At 40.4% G+C, this 23186-nt stretch overlaps 1 protein-coding gene across 1 annotated transcript in view; it reads right to left on the bottom strand.

Annotated features, from left to right (window-relative positions):
• The window catches only part of LOC145395841 (ionotropic receptor 93a-like), a 113423-nt gene that overhangs the window by 8397 nt on the left and 81840 nt on the right, over positions 1-23186 (bottom strand). Inside the window, exon 12 of the mRNA XM_080269371.1 lies at positions 7829-8015. Within this exon, the coding sequence (XP_080125497.1) occupies positions 7829-8015 (187 nt within the window). The remainder of the gene's footprint in view (positions 1-7828; positions 8016-23186) is intronic.

Genomic DNA, 23186 nt, shown 5'->3' with positions numbered 1-23186 from the left:
CATGTACAAATTGGCTACAATTACTTTCCCTTCAGATGTATTTATCTCTACTGCAATTAGTTCTACTTGTGAGGGTATATCTAATTCTATTTCTCTGACTATTAAATTTTTCTTAGTTAATATTATAATTCCACCTCCTTTTTTTAAGTTCCTATCGCTTCTCCATATATTATATTCCTCTAAGTTTAGGATGTCATTCGATATCCTTGGTGTTAATTTTGTTTCAGTTAGGCTTATTATATGTGGTTCATATTCTGACATAATCATTCATCTCTAATAAGTTAGATACCATTCCATCCACATTTGACTACATCAACTTAATCATCTTGTTTATATACATGTCATAATTTCGTTCTGCTGCCTTCCTCCCTTTTATTCCCTCCTGTTTATGTACCACTTTCGTACCCGCAATCCAATTACTTTGTAAAATAACTTATTCTTCTCCCCCTCTGATCTTCCCTCATTTTTTTGTTTTTGCTTCCTCCCTCTTTTCTTTCAGAAATTCCAGTTCCTCGTGTGTTAGGCATCTTTTTATCCATACATTTTTTAACTCATCTTTTTCCATAAGATTCTTTGCATTTTTTAGTGTGTGTGTGTGTGTGTGTGTGTGTGTGTGTGTGTGTGTTCCCGATGTATCTCGAAAAGTTGTGGAGGAATTTCCACCAAACCATGAAGAAACAGCAAATATGTGAACGGGCAAAAGTGATTAACTTTTGATGAGGATTTGATCAAAGGCGGCCGAATACCAGCCGTCATACATAAAACTGCACTTTTGTCAATATATCAGTAATGGATAGAACCATTTTCTTAAAATTAGGTTTGTAGGTAGCCAAGATATTTTGAAAGTGATTAGTATTTGGACCCTGAATGCTTTTGTTTTTCAGTTCATTAAAAGTTTAAAATTACTTCAAAACGAGATTTCTTTTCCTTAGTTTAACCCAGTAGAAGCCATTACTCCCCTTGGATGAAGGTTCGGCACATTTTCAAAACATAAATAAGGAGGGAACCCCAGGTTGGGTTCAATTATCTTTGGGACTATGACCTGATAGACAAATGTTAGTGCACTAAGAACCTTCTCCACAAAATCCCACGTGCAGCAAATCGGGGTTTTGGAGGGTTAAATGTAGCGGCAGAGTATGTAACCCACCTTTTATATTCTTTAGAAGCTGTAGCAAAACTATGTTATCATTTGTATGAAGATAAACAGCCAAACCCTGTCCAGTAATAGTTGCTCTCTAGTGCGGTTTTGAGGTGTTTGAGCAAAATGGATGGAACTTCAACTGCTTGTGTCTGAGTTTCACCTTCAGTGTTTGCCTTCAGGAGACTATGGTAGGAGACAAGACTCTTCCTGCTCTAAGAAGATATATAGTCCTCCACTCCTCCACTGAGGTGCGTCACCTTGACGTGGTGATGGGGCTAGAAGCGTGGCTGGCAGTGCCACCTACTCTGGAGGTGTGCCAACTTTTGTAGGGTTCTGTATTTTACAGCCACGTGGACTAAGCATGCTCCACATCACTGGTAGAGGAGGCCTGCCGGTGATGTTGTTTATTCCATGCCCATTTGCCATCTAGGATGGGACTGTTGCCTCCCCACATGTTTACCATGCATGGCGTCCCATAATGCTGGGAGACGGGAGTCCTGGGGGTTGAGTGATACTGAATGTTGCATGCTGCAGCTAGCAATACACCTCTTGGGTCCCCTATTCTGGCTAGACAGGCTGCCTAGTTGGGCCAGACCAGGTCAATCGGCTGGTCATGCATTGGCTAGGGTGAAGTGGGCACTGGGGGGCCTGGTGGCTCCTATCGCCCTGGAGTCACCCTTGTCCGGGTTGGTGGTCACTTGCGTTTACTCCTCCGCTAACTCTGAGGTCGCCAGTGGTGCTATCCCTGGCATATGAACTCCCCTTGTTGGGCTCCACGGTAGGTGGAGGTGTGGGGAAATGAAGTTTATGTAGTATATTTAATGTCTTCTTTACATAAAAATGCTATTGACAAGACCACATCTGTCCATGGTCATTCTTCACAGGCTTCCTTCCTCATTGCCACTCTGTAACCTTTCCAGGCCTCATGGGACTATCTTCCTCTGACATAGCATTCAACTGGGATCAGGAGAAGGTCATATCGGGTTAGTTTGGCTCCAGAAGGTATGCAGGAGACCTTTCCTACAGGTAAGTATTTAGTGCTGAAATCCTATGTGGGTGGCTCAGTACTGGATGTAGACATTTTCAAATTGCACCATGCCATTGTTTCTTCATGTGGCCGTGAACCAGTGATCTCAACCCAAGGGAATGGTAGCATATGGTACTTACTGAGGTGCCCTTCCCAGCAGAGAGCTCCTGTCTCTTGACTCTGACTCCCGTATCTGGTCACAGTATGTCTCCTCTACCTCATGCCACTTTTAACCAGTGTAAGGGGGTCATTTACTCCTGGACCTTCTCCGATACCATGAGACCCGGTTATTGAATGAAATATACTCTTCTGGCATTATACATGTTGACTGGGTACAGAAGAAAATCGATGGTGTTCGACTCCAACTATGACCCTGTTCCTGACCTTTGACAGATTAACGTCACCTGCTTCTGTGAAACTTGCATGGCTCGCTCTTCCTGTGAAGCCCTATGTTTCGACCCCAATGAGATGTTTCCACTGTCAGGGTATGGGCATGTTAGCCACTCTTGTTGCCGGGCACAGGGAGATCTTTCTGGTATTTGTGTTTCTTCTGGTAGTTCCTCCCATGATGGTGTCTGTCAGGGGCCTACTAAATGCTATCATTGTGGGGGTGCCCATGCTGTTTCTTCTTGACAATGCCCTCACTATAGCTTTGAAAGGGTAATCTTACCTATTCGTACCCATGAGAAGATTTCTTTTCATTATGCAAGGAAGAGAGCCCAGACTCAACTTCTCCAATCAGAGATTACTTATGCCTCTGTCCTTTCTGGTGGTTCTGTGTGGCATCCTAGGTTTCCAAAGGTTCCTCGAACTGTGCCATCACCTTAGCCTCTTTCTTGTGATCTCCATGTTGTCATCCTTGGGGATCCTACTTCTTGTGAGACTATTGTTTCAATACCATCTTCCATCCCTGTTTCTGCCTCCACTTAAATGGAATAGGGGTGCTGCCCTTCCATAGTTGTGGTGGACGTCCATATGAATGGACGTAACCTTACAACCCGATATGCCTCCTGTGCATGGCAAGCATCATGATGATTCCTCAAAATGCTCAGAGACTGAAACCCTACCACTAAATGTTTCTGCTGTGGAGCCCACTGCTCATTCTGCTCGGGATTCTCAGGGATTTACACGAATGCAGGCTGAGGATGGTGTTTTGCTAAGGTCCGACCTCCATCCGACAATGGGGATGCCTGGATCACTGATGCACCTCCTCAGCTGCGTGAGACTTTGCCCTCTCATGATCCTAGTACTATGGGGTGTTCTACTCATAGTACTTCTCCTTGGGATGGCACTGCCTGCTCTGTTTCGGGTAAGACAGCTGGCAGTCCCCCTACGATGCCATCTCTTGTTCCACCACAAAAAAAGACCATTATCCAGCCTTCTTCTTCCTCCTCCCTTTTGCCGTCTTCCAATTTGTGTATCTTGGGTTCCTTATCCAAGGGATTAGCTGTGGTTAGGAAACTTGTTACTAAACCTAATCTTCGACCTGATACTCAGAAACCCGTCAAGGTTCCCAGTGTCCAGAAGTCTGGTCCTGGATGTAACCTGATATAATACCACTCTGTTAGGGGATCTATAATTCAATGGAATTGTCTTGGTTTATATGGTGGTTGGGAGGAATTGTATTGTCTTATTGCCTGCTTTTCTCCAGTATGCATATGTATCCAGGAGACCATGGTTGAGGATGCTGCTCTTTCCAGTCCTCCAGGTTACTAGTTATTTTATTCTGATCCTCATCCTAGTCAAGGACATCATGGTGGTACTGCTCTCCTAGTGTGCTGTGATGTCTGGTTCACTGGCCTGAGTCTACTCCACTGCAGGCTGTTGTCATTCAGATTTTCCTTCGCCGTCAATACACGGTGTGTAGTCTTTATCTCCCTCCAAGTGTTTTTGTTAAAAGGTAGATTTTGTTCGCCTTGTTCGTGACCTACCAGCCCCCCTTTCTTTTACTGGGTGATCTGAATAGTCGTCACCCACTGTGCAGTGACAGTATGACCAACCCTAGAGGTGCCATGCTGGCTTCTTCTGTGGGGGGTGAAGAGTTCAAGTTGTTGAGTTCAGTTGAAGTGATGTACTTTCATGGTCAGACTGGTGTTTTCACAGCCATTGATTTGTCTCTGTGCTCACCTACTGCTGTATTAGCTTTTAGATTGGGTGTGTTGCCTGATTTGCATGACAATGACCACTTCCCAATTATTTTAACTTCTGCTGGGTGAGCCAAAATGCCGTCTTTTTCACTGGCTCCTGCATAAGGCGAACTGGCCACTCTTCAGGGAATTGTTCCACTGACTGCGTTGTGGACAGTTTTGGTAGTACTGACTAGGCGGTGGTGTTTATAACTGATATAATGCACTCTGCAGCTCTTTTATCTATTTTCAAGACTTCTGGTCGATTTCCTAAACATACAGTTCCCTTGTGAACCCCTGAATGCACCTCTGATGTGAAGGCCAAACAGGTTGCCTTCTCTCAGCTTTGCTGCCATCGTGGGGACACTCTATATCTGAAGGCTTTTCGGAGGGCAAATGCTTATGCACGTCGCGTGTTGAAGGAGGCCAGACATGCTGCATGACGAGAGTATCTTTCTTCCCTTCTGTGGAGGACTTCTCTCACCCAAGTGTGAAACCAGGTCAGACAGATTTCTGGTAAATTTCCTCTTCCTTCCCCTCCTGTTTTATCTGATGAAGGTGGGGTTATGACTGATCCCTTCGTGCTTGCTGAATCGTTTGTCAGCCATTTTGCTGCTGTGTATGCCTTCAGCATACCAATGTCAGAGATTGGAATCCTGTAGCCTGTGCTTCGAATCTTCTGGGGGAGAGTCTTACAATGTCCCCGTTTCTGTTTCTGAGCTTCGGGCGATTTGTCAAAGTATCATGACTCATCTTTAGGCTGTGATGATATTCCATACGTCTGACAAATCCCTTTCCTTTTTACTGGCGCTATATAATGGAATTTGGTGTAGGCCTACTTTAGAGTTTCCGTCTTCTTGGGATGTTGCTGTGGTTATCCCCATCTCTAAGCCCGGAAAGGATCATCTGCAGGTGTCAAATTATTGTCCCATCTCTCTGACCTATTGTGTTAGCATGGAGTTAGAGAAGATGGTAAATTATTGGCTCATGTGGTTCCTTAGAGAGGGGCAATTATTTATCACCAGTCTAGTATGGATTTTGTAAAATGCGATCTATCACTGATGCCCTATTGTCCTTTGGAATTTTTCTGTCTGTGAGGCTTTCTTCACTAACCAACACCAGGTCACGGTCTTCTTCGATCTAGAGAAGGCATAAGACACTGCTTGGTGTCATGGCATTTTACTTTCTCTTCATGAGTTTGGTCTTCGTGGGTGCTTGGCTATTTTTATTTAGCAGTTTTTATTTAACCGGTTTTTAAGGGTCCGAGTGGGAGGAGTGCTCTTTAATGCTCGTGCACTTGAAGATGTGGTACCACAGGGAAGTATCCTCAGTGTTACTCTCTTGGTAGTGGCCATTAACAGCGTAGTAAGTTTGCTTCACAGTGGTGTCCGAGGCTCATTACATGTAGATAACCTCTCAGTTTCCTTCACTGCTTGTAGAATGTCTCAGATAGAAATTTGCAGGTGGCTCTTAATAGAATTTCTGAGTGGTCTAAGTCTCATGGCTTCCGTTTTTCTTTACTAAAGACAGTGGCTGTGCATTTTTGTCATCTTTGGGGATTCACTGAGACCCTGACTTGTATTTTTATCATCAGAGGATATCCTGTGTGGAAGAGACTCGGTTTCTGGGTCTTTTATTTGATAGACGATTAACCTGGGTTCCTCATATTCGTTCTGTGAAGGCAAATTGTATTAAAGCTTTCAGTCATCTGAGGATTTTGGATCATACCTCTTGGGGTGGTGATCATCAGACCCTCCTCCCCTTGCATAGATCTCTTATCCTTCCTAGACTTGAGTATGGGTGTGAGGTCTACTCCTCTGTAACCGATGCCCATCTGTGGACATTAGATTCTGTGCATCATGCTGTTATACCTCTGGCAACTGGAGCATTCAGGTCATCCCCGAATTCTACTTTGTTGGTGGATGCTGATGCCCTCCCTCTGGCCTAGCTTCGCCAATCATTGATGATGAGATGTTGGTATTGTCTTCACCGCCTTCCAGACTCACTTTTTTATACTATGGTCTCCCAGGATTCCCAATCATCTATTTATGACTCCCGTCCAAGCTTCCTGAAGCCCTTTGGTTACAGGCTCCAGTCTGTTATGTTGGAACTCTCTGTTCCAAGACTGGAAGTCTGTCCACATCGGATTCCAAGGGTGGATTTTTGACTACTCCCTCGTGTGACATTCTGGAGGTCCGTTGTTGGAAAAAAAGGGCTTACTTCCCCCTCAGGTGTCCGTCTCTCTTTTTAGAACATGCCTCCACTCGTGAGTGTTCTGTCACTGCTTATATTGATGGATCTAAGGGTGATACAGGAGTAGGCTTTGGTGCTGTCTTCCCTTCCTTCAGTAGGGGGGGTTGCCTTCCTCGTTTTCCTTCGATGCACATGGCGGAGCTGACTGCGATTTTATATGCTCTCCAAATAATTTTTACTCTCCCCCTGTATGATTTTGTGATTTTTTGTGACTCCCATAGTCATCTCTCCACACTGGAGTATGTTAATGCATCCCATCCACTGGCTTCATCAATTTTAGAGTGGCTTTTTCTTCTTGGCCATCGTGGCCTTCGTGTGGATTTCTGTTGGGTTCCTGCACATGTTGGTGTGGTGGACAATGCGAGAGCACATACTTTAGCCAGGCTGCGTCATATCAACGGCCCCTCACCTACTACCTGCATCCTGCTCCAGATGTAACAACTTTATTGCGGAACATGATTCGCACGTGTTGGCAGAGACACTGGGATGGTGTTGCTCATAATAAGCTAAATTAAATCTTTTAGAGAGTGGTTGTGCCAAGAGTTCTCCCTTCTATGCCTCGGCGATTGGAGGTGGCTCTTGCCAGGCTTCGCATTGGGCACTCTCAGCTTGCACATGGGTTCCTGATGAATGGTGGGACTCAACCGTATTGTGATGATTGCTTTGTTCCCCGTACTGTCCGTCACGTGCTAGTCCTGTGTCTGAGTCTGGTGGACCTGCGTTGGAGGTTTTTCCATAGGCATAGCAGACAGATGGTGCCTACTTTCTTTCCTTAGTAGTAGGAGGAGCCAGTGCCTATCTGATTGAAATTATTTTTCTTAAGGAGGTGTACTTCTTACACCATTTGCAGTTGACTGATAATTTACTTTGTTCCTAATTTTTTTTCTTGATAGAGGTATCAATTTTGTTTTAGTACACAAGTTTTAACGTTTATTCGACGTCATATAATCGAGCTGTTGCAGCTCCATAATTTTTATTTCCAATAATTCAGTTCAATTTTCTTGTCATCTACAGAAATTTTGTATTCATCTCAGGATATAACTCCTCGAAGGCTTGGAATTAGTGATGACTCGTTCACTACTATGGATTTAACCGCAGCTGAATAAAAGTGCTTGGAAGGTGCAAAAACAGAATATATGAGACATCATCCTTGTGAAATAAATAACTTCTTTACTACGACACCTTTAAAAATATTACTATCTGTAGTCATTGTTACTCAGACAACGAGTGACTTCGGGTAAAAAAACATAATCAGCCGAATTAATAAATTCATTTACCCACCTGCGTTATAATCCGCAGACATTTATCAATTTGAGGTGTGTAGGGGGCATCATGAGGCACCGGCCAGGCTATCGAAAGCTGTAGTAGCTTTTCTCTGCCTATATACAAGGGGGAAGTGCCATCTAGTTTAGCAAAGTTTCGGGATATTATCAGCTGCAGGTTCAGAGGGTCACTAAGATGAGCACTCCTGAAAAAAAAAAAAAAAAAAAAAAGTAAAAAGCAATAACTTACCCAGACATTTTCCCCACCTAGAAACAGTATGTGGTAGGGTATATAAGGACGGAATATTGGATACTTGGAGAATAATGAATACCATGCCCAGTAGAGTGGGCCACATATTCACTTGTACACCATCCAGTCCTCTGCAATTTTGGCCCCTCATCACATGCCAAACCATCTACACGTTTTTGCTCCTTCAAATTCAGTTGCCAAATTGCTTTTCAACTGACTGTTAATTCAGAAAACTTAAAAGATATATAAATAAACAGTTTATTATGTCCTTCACGCGAGTGAACCACTCCTGCAAGTAGGGACATACAAATGGTTCATTTAGGCTCATACCAGAAAATACTCGTACAGCTGAAATATTGTGGACGGTGAAAGGATTAAATAACGTCGGTACAACGTCTCTATTTATTTATATTTTTTTTCAAATATTTATTTTACATAATCTCTCTTAATTCCTTTATTTAGAGGATGCATTTCTTATTTAGTTTTACCTACTGTAAAGTCAGATAACTGTATCCAGCCTGATAAGAATGGATCATTGGTTTTCATCCTGAAAAGGTCTTCAATATTATCGTGTGTGGATAGTAAGATGATATAAGATATAGAGTGAATAGATGTAGTATGAAAAATAATTTCAACTGTTTTGATTTAGTCCACGGTTTCTTAGTTTAAAATTCCTGTCACTACACCACCAAATACTTTAGTGGAAAGGGATAAAATGTATTGTAAACGCATTGTATTTTCTCTCTCTAATGCCTGACAGTACTCTAAGTTCAGTCTGAATGACATGTAACAGACTTAGTTCATATAACAGGGGTCACTGTTCAATTAGCCATTGTGGCCCGTATTATCGTTGGCTAAGGAAGCTCCTTAACATCTCTTCCTAAGTGATTTATTATGCTTTTTGCACTTTACTGTTATACTCCGTGTTATATAAATCCTTCAAACATCGCCGTACTCTGCATGAATAACGTACAAAAGGATATTAACCAGCCACATCCAAAATTAAATTGCTAATTACGGGCCTGTGTCTATGAGAGATGCATTGCTTTGGGGAACAGACTAAACCTAAAACAAGTACTTTTTAGGTATTGCGGAAAATTGTTTCAGTGTGTTTACCTGCATCTTTTTAACTCTCGGAACAGTATGCGAAAGTTTTGGAGATTCAGGGTCAGTGGCAAAAATGTAATTATAATATACTGTGAGAAATTGCAAAAGGAAAAAAATCTTCATACGTTTTGTTCAATTATAGTTACAATTTGTGTTCCTCTAGCTTTATTTGTTGTCAAACTATTGTCATGAGTCTTTGTGAAGTCAGAAGTACCAAACAAATTATTACCATACAGAATTATAGTTTGTCTTTTCCGCATAATAAGTAATTGTTTTAAATAATTACATCACATGGAAGTCACTGCTATAAATGGTCAAGAATAAATACAGTCAGCAAAAGCACTAGCAAGACCCCTATGTTCTACTGTTACCTTCAGTCCGGTGACATTTGACTTTTCATCCATGCTATCTCCAAGGAATGTCATTCAGGTCTGGAGAGATTTTTCAAACAAGTGAGGGCGGATCGGACATCCAATTACCCTTTCATGACATGAGATCCGCCAGAAGCCGATCATTGTCGTCTGAGGAAACATGAATAAACGAAACAAAAGCACTTGAGGGCCGAATGCTAATCACCTGCCAAAATATGTCGTTGGATAAGGTACACTAAAACTGGACCTCCTGGTTGTGGGATTTGGTTATTGTAGCAACAGCGCGCGCCCCTGTGTGTGTTCTTACCTTACCTAATTCTTACCTAATTGTATCTTTACAGGAATGAGTCAAGCTCGTACTGTCCTGTGTCTTAACCTGCCCCATCCCGACCACTTTTCCACTACTGACTCCCCCCAATTCCGACCATTTTAGGATTTTTTTTTTTTGGCTCAAACCTTCGCTTTTCGTTAGAAATATCGAAAATTCATAGAGAAATTGCTCACCTGAGGTTTAAAATACTCGATGCAGGTAGGAGTACCTCCTTACCTTACTGGGTTTTCTATCAGGCTGGCACCAAAGAAAACGAGTTCTATGGGAGGATAACTATTTCACACCACTCATAAACGGTATTTATTTATTTACTTGGTACGAATTTATATATAGTACGAGAGTATATTGGTTTTCAAGCAGCAATATAGGCATTATAAGCATTGTTTCACTCACTAGTACCTGACTTTTTTTTTGCCACATTACCTGATCATCATTTCTAACTGTTTCTTCCTCTAATGCTAAGTAAAGTTTGTCCTCCACATTGTCATTGATTGGGGAATCACTCTGGCCCTGAATTTCGTACCGTGGCATGACATAGCTATACTGGCCAGGTCACTGATAACAAGTGAATTGCTGAGACAATGGCATGCAGGGGGGGGGAGGAGGTCATGCTGGGTAAGGCATTGTCCCTGTCTGGCATCTTGTAGAGGAAGGTGTCACGTGTCTACGTACCAAAAATCACTCGTGTAAATTGGAAATTGTGCAAATTAGGGACCTTGCAATTTTTTTGCGTTTATGTATGTCGACGGGATTGGTAGTGACAAAACGTGTGGACGTTAAAGAACGTCGACGGGATGCCGCGGGTTAAACCATATTTATCGTACATATCCTTAAAATTGTGAATTGTTTTGGCACACCTCTCTTCTTCTGCAGTTTTTTGCAGTGTCCTCTTGCTGATGCTTCTCCATATGTTAAGTAATCATTTATATCTATTTTCTCCTTCCCTGATATGGACTTATATAGCATTATCATGTCACCTCTTTTCCTTCTCTCCTGTAGTGTTAGCAGATTCAGTTTATTTAGTCTTTCTTCATAGCTTAGGTCTCTTAAGCTTGGTATCCATCTTGTAGCGGCCCTTTGAACTTTTTCAATCTTGTCTATGTGTTTTTTTGCGATGAGGACTCCAGACTACTGATGCATATTCCAGGATTGGTCTAATGAATGATGTTATTATCCTTCTTAGCATGTCTTCATTTATGTATGTGAATGCTATTCTCATATTTGCAAGCAGTGTATACATGTTCCGTACCTTCTCGCTGATGTCGTCAGCCGGAGATAGTCTGTTATTGATAATCACACCTAGGTCCTTCTCTCTTTCTGATGTGTATAGGGTTTTATTTCCTATCTTATAATCCCAATCAGGTCTTTTTCCACTTTTACCAAACTTGATTACATGACACTTGTCCACATTGAATTCCATTTGCCATGTATTACTCCATTCATGAAGTTTATTTAATTCTTCTTGTAGCTTTTTACAAGAGTCTGTGTTAGCAATTCTCCTTTGTATTTTTGCATCATCTGCAAACATATTCAGATAGCTCTCATTTCCAGTGTTCTGTTTATATCATTTATATACACTAAAAACATGATTGGTGCCGGCACTGAACCCTGTGGTACTCCACTAGTCACTTCTTTCCATGATGAGTAGTTCCTCTTAGTACTGTTCTCATTTCTCTTTTTATGAGAAAATCTTGCATCGAACAAAACAGTTTGCCTCAAATTCCTCCTTGATGGTACAGTTTCCATAAAAGTCTTTGGTGTGGTACTGTATCAAAAGCTTTCTTGAAATCTAAATAGATACTGTCCACCCATCCTTCTCTTTCCTGTATTGTGTTTGTTACTCTGTCATAGTAGCTCAACAGTTTAGTAACACATGATTTTCCTTTTCTGAAACCAAACTGTCTTTCTGTTATCATACTGTGTTCTTCTAGATGATTTACCCAAGCTTTTCTTATATGCTTTTCTGATACCTTACTTACAACACTGGTCAGTGATACTGGTCGGTAGTTGAGTGGATTTTGTCTATTTCCTTTCTTGAATAAGGGGACAATATTTGCTTTTTTCCAAATATCAGGTAGTTTACCTTGACTCAAGGATTTCTTGAAAATTAAAAATAATGGTTTACTTAACTCCTTTGCACATTCTTGTAGTACCCAACATGAAATTTCATCAAGACCACTTGCTTTTCCTCTGTCTAATTTACCTAACTCCTCCTATATTACTTTTTCTGCTATTTGTATGTCTGGTAGTATGTGTGGACAAGCATGTTCCACATAGTCCCTCTCAAAATTTTTTTCTTCTGTAAAAACTAATTGGAAATTCTTATTTAGTGCTTCACATATATCTTTCTCTTGCGTATAAGTGATTCCCTCGTCTGTAATGGATTGTATTATATTTTTTACTTTGGTTTTGCTTCTGATGTAGCTGTAAAACAGCTTTGGTTGATCACTACTTTTATTTATTATATCCTCCTCAAACTGTTTTTGGGCTTCCCTGCTTATTCTTGTATAATCGTTTCTTGCCTGTTTGTAATTATTATATGCCCTTTCACTATTGTGTCTTCTGTATCTATTCCACAACAAATCTCTTCTTTCTTTTGATTTTTTACATTCCTTATTGAACCATTTCTGTATTTTCTTATCTGCATCTTTGTCCTGTGGGATGTACTTCTGGACTCCTATTTCATAAAATTCACATAATTTTTTATATACAGGATTTAAATCTTATCCCCTAAGCTCATTTTCCCAATCAACTTCTAAGAAATACTTCTTTGGATCTTGATAATTTCCCTTTTTATAGTTTAGGCTCTTTTTGTAACTTTCATTGCTATTAACTATGTCATATGCTATCCTGAAGTTGTAATTTAGTACTGCATGATCTCTTTTGCCGAGTGGAGGGTGATATATTAAACTGTCAATATCATTTTCTTGCCTAGTAAATATTAGATCTAGCACTGAAGGTACATCGAGTCCTCTTTTTCTGGTGGTTTCCCTCACATGTTGCGTTAGGAAAAACCCTTGCACGAGATCCAGGAGCTTTTGGTCCGAACAGCTTTCTTGGGTAATTATATCTAGAGTATTCCAATTTTTTATTTGTATTAAAATCTCCGGTTAGTATAATTCTTTCCGATTTCTCTTCCATTTTATGTAGTAATGATCTTTAACTCTGAATTGTACTCACTGCCAGGTCCTCATATTCGTCTCTTTCCCATGTGTTTGATCTGGGTGGCATGTACAAATTGGCTACAATTCCTTTCCCTTCAGATGTGTTGATCTCTACTGCAATCAGTTCTACTTGTGATGGTATGTCTAGTTTTATTTCATTGACTTTTAGATTTTTCTTAGTTAATATTATAATTCCTCCTCCTTTTTTTAAATTTCTGTCTCTTCTCTATATATTGTATTCCGTTAAGTTTAGCATGTCATTGGATATCCTTGATGTTAATTTTGTTTCAGTTAGGCATATTATTTGTGGTTCATTTTCTCTGACATAATCATTCATCTCTAGTAATTTAGATACTATTCCATCCACATTTGAGTACATCAACTTTATCATCTTGTTTATATACTTGTCATGACATGGTTTTACTACCTTCCTCCTTTTTATTCCATCCTGTTTGTGTACCACTTTCGTACCTGCAATCCTATTACTTTGTAAAAAAAATTGTTCTCTTCTGATCTTCCCTCATTTTTTGTTTTTGCTTCCTCCCTCTTCTCTTTCAGTAATTCCAGTTCCTCTTGTGTTAGGCATCTTTTTATCCATACATTTTTGAACTCCTCATTTTCCATAAGATTCTTTGCATTTTTTAGTATCTCCTCCACAGTGTTTACACTCTGGAAAGTCACCTTTAGAGGTCTTGTCTTGCTTTTCTCGTATTTCCCTAACCTTTTGTGTTCCTCTATGTCTTTACTACAGATTTCCTCTGATACTTCTTTCAGTAAGCTCATTACATTTGCCATCTCCTTTTTGTCTCTTGTGATCTTGTTTTTTACTTCTTCCTCTTCTATACCAGTGATTACTATAGATTTGTTGATATCTACTGAATCTCTGACTAACTTTGGATTGTTTTGGATTATTCTTTTCACTTCCTGTTTAATGCTTTTTTCCTCCACCCTTGTTTGTAAGTCTTTCTTTACTTTCACCATTTCAGCATACGTGGTTTCCACATCATTTTTGTAGCTTTGCACAGCTTCATTCACCTGTGTTATCTTCTCCTCAATATCACTGCTTTGGTCTATCAGACTGCTTACTTGCCTAATTGTCTCTGTATAATTTTTGAACGCTTCCATAACACTCTCGTGATTGACTACTGTACTTGCCATTTCACTCGTTTTCTTCCTAAGTGTACTCAATTCCACTGTTAGTTCACTGATGGTTGTGTCTTTCTTGCTGGCCTCCCTTCCTAGTTTTTCTATTTCTTCCTTTTGCAAGTGCATCTGCTTCTTTATTTCATCAATTTCATTTTTGAAAGCCATCTCCAGTTTGTGTACACATTCAACCAGTCTATTGTGAGTCTTCACTTCAACCAGTTGTTGGTAGAAATCATCATCTTGCTTTCTACCTTTATCCCTTTTCTTTTCAAAATTTGCTTTACTAAAGTATGTGTTCATTTTGCAATACTAAAAGCACAGAGTACATGTACTTACATTCCCCGTGCAGCTGTAGTCTAAACAAACCTCAGCTGACTGAGCGCATTCTTTTACCTCTTGGTTCTCTTTTCTGTTTGAACAAGTCTTGTTTAAACTATTTTTTTTTTTCTTTTAATAATGAAAAATCATTTAGTCTAACCTGGTACAGAGCTTGACTCATATAAAGATACTAATTTAGGTAATGCCACTGGCCGTGCTGGTTCGGTACGGAGCGCCGACGTAGCACATCTGCTTTCTCTGACTCCCACTGTGTGTGTGTGTGTGTGTGTACACCCTCAATCCAAAGTTTCTGAACCCCCCTTGGCGTGAGAGCGGTCGAAGCCAGGGATGTGGAATGGCCAGGCGAACGGACAGTGGTTGAGGAGACGAAACCACGCCCCCAAACACCGTCACTACCACTACTCTCTCTCTCTCTCTCTCTCTCTCTCTCTCTCTCTCTCTTTCTTTTTGATTGTATTATTACCACCGCCAAAGAAGGTTATGTGTTTGCCTGTGTCTGTTTGTTTGTTTCTCTCTTTGTCCGCGAGAAAGGGCCAGTCACCCCTTGGAGGAGGCATGCGTGTTCCGAGTCCCGTCTAATAACCATCATCATCATCATTCATTATTATTATTATCATCATCATCATTATTATTATTATTATTATTATTATTATTATAATTGTTATTATTATATATATTATTATTATATTTATTATTATTAGTAATATTAGTATTATATTTGCTACATCCTTACACACAACGAATAACATCACCGACATAGTAATGCAGGTAGAAGTGAAAGAGGAACGGACCAATGAAAGAGCCAGTGCTGGAGAACACAGTTTAGAATGTGAGTTGGGTATGGCATTTCGGAACAAAATCTGGGGGAAGGTATGATAACATCTATGTTATTTGAAGCCTATGCAACTGTTCTAGAAGCAGTTGCATGTTGAGACACTCTTTTCAATACTATTTCAGTAGGTTTGATAGGAAAGTGAGGTTTGTTAGCTGCATCTGAACTTTTCTCTCATCATGTCTGACGACGATAGTGATGAACTAGTGTGTAACTGCTTGTCATACCCTCACCAACCTCCAGTCCCTCCCCAGTTACCCCTCCCCCTGTCCTTCCCACTATGGAAGATTCAACACTGGTTCGACCCTTCTGTTTTGAATCTTTTCATTACAATCGAAGCACTGGACCTTTTTTGTATAAGTGCCGGAGAAAGCACAGACCACACAGACAGACTCGGAGGATCACCTGAGGAAGCATCACCGAAGTTTACGCAGAATAAGGTGAGGTTCCAGTTTCATTAATATGTTGCTTCAATATTTAGTGTAATAAACATGACGCACTATCATTGTTGACAAGATTATAGTAATAGGCATTATATATATTGCTAATATTACATGCTTCGTGTGATTTCATATTATTTTTGTTATAGCTTAAGATGAAAATGAACAAATTATCATGATGTGATAAATTATGAGTTAACGTTGAGTTGTTATTCCGCATGAAAACTCATAGAACTGGTGATGAGACTGTTGTGAGTGAGGTAATAATCCTGTTTAACACACTAACCAACGTTTCAGTTTCCATAATAACCTCTTCACTCCTATTACAAGTCCCTGACCTTGCCTTATCGGGCAGTTAATCTGGGAAGTTGAGTTTGATGTGAGGGAAGTGGAGAATAGTGAAGGAATTTATTTGGGAGATAAAGTGTGATGTGAGGGATAACCTTATCTCCATACTTCCCAGGATCCATTGTTACGCGAGTGCACACAACAACCTTGGCTGAAGCTCTCACAACACTTCTCGAGTCTCAGTGAGTATCATTTCTGTGTATATACAGTATATATATATATATTTTTTTCGCCGTGTGTGGTGTGTGTGTGTGGTGTGTGTGAGTTGGTGTGGGTGTGTGGGTGTGGGGGTGGGTGTGTGGGGGTGTGGAGGTGGGTGTGGGTGTGGGGGTGTGGGTGTGGGGGTGGGGGTGTGGGTGTGGGGGTATGGGTGTGTGGGTGTGGGTGTGTGGGTTTGGTTGAGTGTGTGGGTGTGGGGGTGTGTGGGGGTGGGGGTGTGGAGGTGGGTGTGGGGGTGGGGGTGGGGTGTATGGGTGTATGTTTCTTTGTCCGGGTTCTTGTTTGTTTTCGTGTGTGTGTGTGTGTGTGTGTGTGTGTGTGTGTGTGTGTGTGTGTGTGTGTGTGTGTGTGTGTGATTGTGTGTGTGTGAATATGTGTGTGTGTGAAAATGTGTGTGTGAAAATGTGTGTGTGAAAATGTGTGTGTGTGAAAATGTGTGTGTGAAAATGTGTGTGTGAATATGTGTAGGTGTGTGTGTGTGTGTGTGTGTGTGTGTGTGAATGTGTAGGTGTGTGTGTGTGTGTGTGTGTGTGTGTGTGTGTGTGTGAATATGTGTAGGTGTGTGTGTGTGTGTGTGAGAGAGAGAGAGAATATGTGTGGGTGTGTGTGTGTGTGTGAGAATATGTGTAGGTGTGTGTGTGTGTTTGTGAGAATACAGTATGTGTAGGTGTGTTTTTGTGTTTGTGAATGAGAGGTATCGTTTTTCCCACAGTCGTTCCTTTACATTACCTGGCTTAACGAAATAAGAAACTCCTATCTAAATGACCCCCTAACAATATATAATGTTAAATACACACTTCTTGCATAGTTATGTTTGTAACTCATCTTCGCAATTAGTGAGTATCTATCCTTGATAATAAACACGTCTGATTGATTATTTTATGATTTGGCCTACATTTTAGCGTAACAACTTTGACTAACAACTTTTTACTGTGTGTTACATATTGTTTATCATTATCTTGACACAGATGCTTATATTTGGAGGTAAGTCTTGATACTCGTGTTGATGCTACTATATGGTATTGCTTCAACAGTTATGGACGTTCAGGGTAGACGACGTGGCTTACGTTCACCAAACATTCGAGCAAATCGTCCAGAGGTCATATGCCAAAGAAGTCAGATAGTTGGCCGCTATCAAGCTGGAATGTCAATAAACGAAATCAGCCTCGTTATGGGTATCAGTAAGAACACAGTGAGATTATGGATACGTAGATATGAAGAGGAGGGACACGTGACGACTAGATCGAGGTCAGGGCGGCCTCGGGTGACCACACCTGATGAAGACGAAAGGCTCGCTGTTGCTGCCAGGCAAGCTCCAAAGAAAACAGCAGTCACGTTGACACACGAACTACAGCTACAGTGTCACCCTGTGACAACGAGACGTCGCCTTCATGAGGTGGGGCTGCACTGCTACACTGCAGCAGAAAAGGAAAAACTGAGTCAACAACATAAGGAGACACGACTAAGATTCGCTCAGCGATACAGGCAGTATGGTGTGGACTTCTGGCAGAACGCGATTTTTACGGATGAAAAATCATTTCAAAGTGTGGCAACAACTGGGAAACACTGCTGGCGATTGGCAAACACTCGTTATGATGCCATAAACATTACCGAGAGAGCAAGAAGTGGGAGGTTGTCAGTGTCTTGTTATGGTTGGATGTGGGCAGCAGGCCCAGGAGAGTTGGTGACCATTGACGGTTATCTTAATGCTGAAGAATACATAAATATTTTGGAAACTTCGCTCTTGCCATCAGTCCGTGCATACGCCATCCCGGAACCAAACGACATCATACTTGTCCAAGACCGCTCCTCAATTCATACCAGCAACGCAGTGATGAACTGGTTCCGTCAACACCCAGAGTTTCATCTTATTGACTGGCCTTCTAAGGGGTGTGACATGAACCCCATAGAAAACTTGTGGGGGATTATGGTCGAAGACTGGGAGGTTCGTGACATCACCAGGGATGCCGTATTAATGAAGACGAGAGAGGTGTGGGAGAGCATCAGATGTCGTCCAAACATCTGTACTAACTTGGTGAATTCCATGCCTTCCCGCCTGCAGGCTGTTATCGAGGCCCAGGGGGAATGGACAAGGTATTAAGACCTTGTGATCTGTAATAAAATAGAAAGTTTAATTGACGCCCTTTTCTTCCATACCTTATGGTTTCATGTGGTGGCTACAAACAAAGAATATGACTTTTAGAACATTACAGACAATATATGAATAAGTGATGTGTATAATCTAGTTCATCACTATCGTTGTCAGACATGATGAGAGAAAAGTTCAGATGCAGCTAACAAACCTCACTTTCCTATCAAACCTACTGAAATAGTATTGAAAAGAGTGTCTCAACATGCAACTGCTTCTAGAACAGTTGCATAGGCTTCAAATAACATAGATGTTATCATACCTTCCCCCAGATTTTGTTCCGAAATGCCATACCCAACTCACATTCTAAACTGTGTTCTCCAGCACTGGCTCTTTCATTGGTCCGTTCCTCTTTCACTTCTACCTGCATTACTATGTCGGTGATGTTATTCGTTGTGTGTAAGGATGTAGCAAATATAATACTAATATTACTAATAATAATAAATATAATAATAATATATATAATAATAACAATAATAATAATAATAATAATAATAATGATGATGATGATGATGATAATAATAATGAATGATGATGATGATGATGATGATGGTTATTAGACGGGACTCGGAACACGCATACCTCCTCCAAAGGGTGACTGTCCCTTTCTCGCGGACAGAGACAAACAAACAAACAAACAAACAAACAGACACAGGCAAACACATAACCTTCTTTGGCGGTGGTAATAATACAATCAAAAAGAAAGAGAGAGAGAGAGAGAGAGAGAGAGAGAGAGAGAGAGACAGACAGACAGACAGACAGAGAGAGTAGTGGTAGTGACGGTGTTAATATTAATAATTATAATAATAATAATAATAATAATAATGATAATAATGATGATGATGATGATAATGATCATAATGATGATAATGATAATGATTATAATGATGATGATGATGATGATTGTTATTAGACGGGACTCTGAAAACGCATACCTCCTCCAAGGAGTGACTGGCCCTTGCTCGCGGACAAAGAGACAAACAAACAAACAGACACAGGCAAACACATAACCTTCTTTGGCGGTGGTAATAATACAAACAAAAAGAAAGAGAGAGAGAGAGAGAGAGAGAGAGAGAGAGAGTAGTGGTAGTGACGGTGTTTGGGGGCGTGGTTTCGTCTCCTCAACCACTGTCCGTTCGCCTGGCCATTCCACATCCCTGGCTTCGACCGCTCTCACGCCAAGGGGGGTTCAGAAACTTTGGATTGAGGGTGTACATGCCCGACAATTTTTCGAATCGCTAAGCTTCATCCTCCGAATTATGTTATGTGACCATTGTATTATGCTATGATATATGCTAATAAATATTATGTGACTGTTTCTGATAATGGGCTGTGCACTATACTATTTATAAAGTCTGAGTTATATAAAATAATTCTCTTGCCTTGTAGTGTGAACCACGATACAGGTTGAGCTGTGGTTCAGAAACAGAGGGCAAGTTCACCCATAAATGGCGCGATGTAGGGGGATGGGGGGAGTATGGGAGTGAGCGGCCAACATTTATACATTCTTTGTCATTACAGTATAGTTATTAAGGTGTCAATGATATCATGTATCCTAAATAATAATAAACCTATTTATTTTTATTATATTTATATAGACCGATTACACACTTTACACCAAACATAGGATACCTCCTCCATCATTAACGGAAAACATTCAGCCTGCTCCACCACCTCGTCTCTCTTTCTCTCTCTCTCTCTCTCTCTCTCAAGTGGCTATCAGTAGACACACACACACACACACACACACACACACACACACACACATTATCAGTTGGTGCTAATGAGTAATGACGTTCCATTTAATATGTTTACCTAAAATTTAATACTGTGTCAAAATACAAGTGCAATAAAAAACCATCTCACTTCATGGATTACGTTAACCAAAATTTAATACTTAAATACAGCTGTGTTTCAGTACTAGTCAAGGGGTAGCCATACCCACAGTGTTAAAAATAATCATGCGTTCAGTGGCGGATACCAGTTAGAGGGGAGGTGGCCGCTGATACCCCCAATCCTCATAGCTACGCTGGTGAGTTGTAGTGTCACTGCATAGGTTCCTGTTCCACCAGTTATGTCAGTACCTAAAGTTAACATACTGATGAACAGTCATTTCTTTTGAAAAATAGAAACAGCCCACATGGAACTCTCAAAATACATTATGGAACATATTGTGGGAGCTTTGCAGCTCTCACGCACCAGTCACAGTTTTGGTCCTTTGTTTCAGTATTGCCAGCCTGACAATATGCAATGTTAATGAACATGCTATTAATGTTAGTTCTATATGTTTATTACATTAGGAACAACAGAATTCAAAGCAGGATTTCATTCAGTACACAGAATGCCAAATGTACGTGTGGGTGTGGGTGTGGGACAATACGTGTTGTGGGGGTGGGGGGAGTATAGTGAGTATGAAATGTGTGTCATAATGGTAATATGAGTGTGTGCATACGTGGCTAAGGACGTCCAAGACTGATATGTAAGCTTCACCTTTAACACTTGTTGACACACACCTCAGTATTTATTTAGGTTCTAAGTTGTTGTATATTACATTATTATATTATTATGATTATCTTTGGCGGGTGGAATTTGAAACACCATATAAAAACAAACACTGAAGTGTTATAATACTATAATATGGAATCCATATTACATAAATAACTATTTCTTCCAGGAGAAAGTATTGTTATTATAATGTTCATTACACTGTAGGAGCATCTGTTTTCAATGTTAGCTTACCAGATTCCATGCGATCAGTTTATTAATTTATACTATAGCATAGATATATGCAATATATCCGTTATATATTGTATTAACAATGTCATGAAGGCTCACACAGTGGACTTTCACTTTAACTATTTCGAAAAGGCATCAAGGTCAGTTTTTAGTAGTTCGCGAAGTTCGCGTATTTTTGGTGTGGTTAAAAATCCAACTGTCCTTTACTGGCCAATGTAATTCCTTATAAAATAAGAGTGGTCAAGTGTAAAACCAATACCCAGTGTCGGAAAGTAGTTTGAAAATGATCAATGATAATAATATATGATTATTACATGTCCCTTCCGAATGACCACACCCAGAATCTTTGTTTTATTTTAATGTTGGGCCACTTGGAACGGATATGAGTAAATGACACGATAGCCCACGTGGATTTGTTGAATATAACCTAGCCAGTATGAAGTTTCTTGATTAATATAATGTGTGGGTGTATGGTTATCATAAAAAAGTGAGAGCCCACCCACCCACCCACACACACACACACACACACACACACACACACACACACACACACAATATTTAAACATGATGGGAAATTGTAAAAATTCTGGTAAAGACAGGTTGAAAAACTGATTGGAGAGTGTGGAAGAGCAGTAGGTAGATAAGGGCAAGAGTATAGAGATGTGTTGATCGTATGCATGATGCTTCTCTATATGACCATTTCAAGGTATTTTGTATTCATAAAATTTAATGATAAAGAAAAGATTTTTGGAGGCGACAGTACTCTAATGCATATGTATAAATTTACTGACCATATGTATAACAAACATATTTTTATTCTTTATCACTAAACAGTTTTAATATCAAAGAAACATTTAGAGATTAGTTGATATTCATAGTAATAATACGTTTAGATGAATGGATATTACCAACACTTGCACCACTGTTTATTAAGCCTTACAATCCCCATAAAATATATCATACAAATAGTGGATAATGAACTATAACATGAAGAACGGTGGCTTTTCCCGAAGCGTCAAAGATATTAGAATTGAAACTATATAAGCGATGTGTTAATATTCTATTCACGTGCAGATACGACCATAGGAACATCTACGAGGAGGATAGAAGTGGACACGTCACCGTCAATGTCTGAGGGTGGGTGTGCATCCACGGCATGGGTGACGTCACCAGGATAGAAAGGAGTTTCACTGCTGAAAAGTACATTGGAATTTTGCAGGATTTTTCACTCCTCTCAGTCCAGGAGCGGAACTATCCGTTTCCTCCCGCCCTATAATTTTTGTTCTGGACCGCTACCCCATCCACACGGCAAGAAGAGTTTCGGAATGGTTTGGAGGTCGAGAGGACTAGCAGCTTCTCGACTGGCTTTGTAAGAGAGCTGACATGAACTCCATCAAAATGTATGGGGGAATATGGTTAACTATTGGGAGCCTGAGAGGGACCGGACACCAGATGAACTACCCACATCCATGCCTAGTAGGAACTGTTCAGAAACCAGCAACAGCTCATAAGGAACCATGTCGCCTCTATGCCAAACAGACTGCGGGAGGTGATCGAGAAGGAGGGTGGGTTGACTTCCTACTAATGTATGAGTTCCATACAAATCTTATTTTTATTATTATTATTATTATTATTATTATCCTCTGATTATAATGGATATTATTCTATGCAGTGTAACAACCTAACAGTAACCTTAATAACTTACTAAAACTTATCTGTCAATATAACTGATATGACACTATCTTATATATTTTGCTCACTGACATGATTTTTATTACGGGGCACTTTTACAGGAATTAGTGACGTTTATGTGCATTTCTTAACGCAACTTCCTTGTTACAATAGTAGTTTTTTTCCATTAAAATATGATGCTGTCTTGATTGGCACAATGACAACTTGATATTTTGCCAACTCGCTAGACATCTTGCCACCTGCTGATATGCCT

The sequence above is a fragment of the Coenobita brevimanus genome, chromosome 33 (genome assembly GCF_032717465.1).
Source record: "Coenobita brevimanus isolate Jiangsu-jjx chromosome 33, ASM3271746v2, whole genome shotgun sequence".
NCBI classification, from domain to species: domain Eukaryota; kingdom Metazoa; phylum Arthropoda; class Malacostraca; order Decapoda; family Coenobitidae; genus Coenobita; species Coenobita brevimanus.
The sequence above is the reverse complement of the archived record's forward strand: the minus strand, read 5'-3'. Positions and strand labels throughout refer to the sequence as shown.